Source organism: Salvelinus sp. IW2-2015, linkage group LG4q.1:29, assembly GCF_002910315.2.
Source record: "Salvelinus sp. IW2-2015 linkage group LG4q.1:29, ASM291031v2, whole genome shotgun sequence".
Taxonomy (NCBI): Eukaryota; Metazoa; Chordata; class Actinopteri; order Salmoniformes; family Salmonidae; genus Salvelinus; species Salvelinus sp. IW2-2015.
The window spans coordinates 27,930,900-27,933,399 of record NC_036842.1 but is presented as its reverse complement, the minus strand read 5'-3'; the positions used below and the strand labels follow the sequence as shown (position 1 = coordinate 27,933,399).

Genomic DNA, 2,500 nt, shown 5'->3' with positions numbered 1-2,500 from the left:
AGAATGGGTGCCAGTCTCTTCTCTGTCCTCTCTCTCTTATCCTCCTCATCTCATCACTTCTCCTCTCCTATACCTTTCCTCCTTTCTTCTACTCTGATTTCATCTTCGCTCAGTTTTTCTGTCGATGTTGTTGTTTTGACATGGTAGTGGAGGATGTGATGTCACAGAACTTCCTGTGGGTGGCGTTTGGGCTTCCTGTCTGACCCCGAGGACAGGGTTTTGAGGTCAGCAGTCAGGAGTGTACGTGTGTACTACAGAGCCTGGAGCAGAAGCCCCAACATGGACATGCACACACTCACACACTCTCTCACAATCAGGGTTCCAGGGGCTGCTGCAGAGTGCTGGGCTCTACCCTCTTCTCCCTTAGAACCCTGTGCCAATAATGCCTGAGAGAGAGAGAGAGAGAGAGAGAGAGAGAGAGAGAGAGAGAGAGAGAGAGAGAGAGAGAGAGAGAATTAAACATAAGATGTAAATGTGTTTTGAGGAGAGAGAGAAGATGAGAGAAAGAGGGGAAAGACAGGATTGAGTTATGAGTGAATAGCTGGATGGATGAACAGAGTGATGAAGTTAGTTAAAGATGAATGGACAGAGTAGATGCAGAGAAGAGTAAACTAGATATGACAAATGGACAGAATGTGGAGGAATGTTACAAAGCAGGAGGAGCGATTTCAGCCAGGTTGCTCAAGATTCACTTTGAAATTGAACATCCATCCATTTCCAGAGGATGTTGGGAGATGCCTTTTAAATAAAATGCCACTAGGGGCAACGTTGAGCGCTAATACCATCAAGTAGGCTTGGGTTTTGCTAAAGCATTGTGAACAGGGATGGTGGATGGGTATAAGCCACAAGCTCTGGCTCCTAGGTTTGTGTGGTCAATCCCAGTGGTAGACTTAATTGTTTTTGTTTTAATCCTATCCCAAACTTAAGACTTAACTTAAGCATTAAGGAATTAATGAAAGAGGAGTCGCAGCAGGAGGAGCAACATAGTGTCTCAAAAACACCTACAACAGACACTGATGTCAAATTTGTTGCTTTCATACAACCTGCTATTAGTTCTGTCAGAGACAGACATGCAAGCACGCACGCACGCACGCACGCACGCACGCACGCACGCACGCACGCACGCACGCACGCACGCACGCACGCACGCACGCACGCACGCACGCACGGCACGCACGCACGCACGCACGCACGCACGCACGCACACACACCACACACACACACACACACACACCACACACCACACACACACACACACACACACACACACACACACACACACAACACACACTCACTCACTTCACTCACTCACTCACTCACTCACTCACTCACTTCACACACACACACACACACACACAGACACTCACACAGACACTGCACACTCACCTCTTCCACCTCAAAGTCATTGGAGGGAATGCACTTTTGTTCTCCATCCTGTAAAAAAACATACACCATCAGCATTGACTTACACACAGCATGAGCAACAACAACACACTCACCAGACTCATGTAATGTAGCCTATACTTTCTCTCTCTCACTCTCTCACTCTCTCTCGTGCGCATGCCAGTATCTCCAGTTATCCCCCTCTCCCATCAGCCCCTCTCTGGGTCTCATTAGCATATCCCTGCCCGTCTCCAGGGTGGGAGAGCCAATCAGATCTTATCTCTTCTCAGAACAAGAAGAGCTGTTTTCATGGCCAGGAAATTAAGAGAATAATAGAGAGCAGAAAACTGAGAGAGAAATAACTAGTTAACGTTATTAAACATACACACACCCACACCCTCCCCCTGCCCTCTACGTGATCAGTCTGAATGTCAGGAGTTCTGTGCAGGAGGCAGCAGTTCTGGGATTAGACTCCCAGCTGCAGGGCTCTGACAGTTTAAACATACACTACAGTTTACACACGCACACGCAAAATCATGCACGAACGCACACACGTACACACCCATGTATGTATACATATACAAACAGCATGAATAATTCCATTCTATTTCACACTGTTACCTTTGTGTATTATTTCTGTGTGTGTATTCCCCCCTCCAGGCTCCTTTCCAGTTAGATTTATATATAAAGCGGCAGGACCAGATATTTCAGATAATTAAATAATTCATAGATTATGCCCAATATCCGCTATGAAAGTAGATACACTACTTCACCTGAACCAACGTCACTACACACACACACGCACGCACGCACGCACACACCTTAAGGTTGGCGCAGGTTGAGAAGACACAGGTGCTGTCCTGAGGCTTGATTTCATTGGCATGGAGCGAGGGAGCGGGCTTAGAGTTTAGTGGTGGCTGTATGGGAGGAAAGGGCGTGGCCAAAGACTCTATAACAGGAAGTACACTCCCCTCTGGACCATAGCCAAACGCCTGGATGGCATTCTCTACAAAAACAGGCAGGAGAAAAGGAGAGAAGATACAGGCTGTGACTTTAAGAGAGGCAAGATGGAGTGCAGGTATTGTAGCTAGGTCACTGTTATTTAAATAAAAAAAAC

At 47.0% G+C, this 2,500-nt stretch overlaps 1 protein-coding gene across 1 annotated transcript in view; it reads right to left on the bottom strand.

Moving 5' to 3' along the window:
• Nucleotides 1-2,500, bottom strand: part of LOC111960871 (GDNF family receptor alpha-2-like) — an 81,299-nt gene that overhangs the window by 303 nt on the left and 78,496 nt on the right. Inside the window, exons 7-9 of the mRNA XM_070442622.1 lie at nucleotides 2,205-2,389; nucleotides 1,387-1,434; nucleotides 1-386 (exon numbers count right to left, since the gene is read on the bottom strand). The exon at nucleotides 1-386 is cut by the window's left edge and continues 303 nt beyond it. Coding sequence (XP_070298723.1) covers nucleotides 252-386; nucleotides 1,387-1,434; nucleotides 2,205-2,389 — 368 coding nt within the window. The 3' untranslated portion in view covers nucleotides 1-251. The remainder of the gene's footprint in view (nucleotides 387-1,386; nucleotides 1,435-2,204; nucleotides 2,390-2,500) is intronic.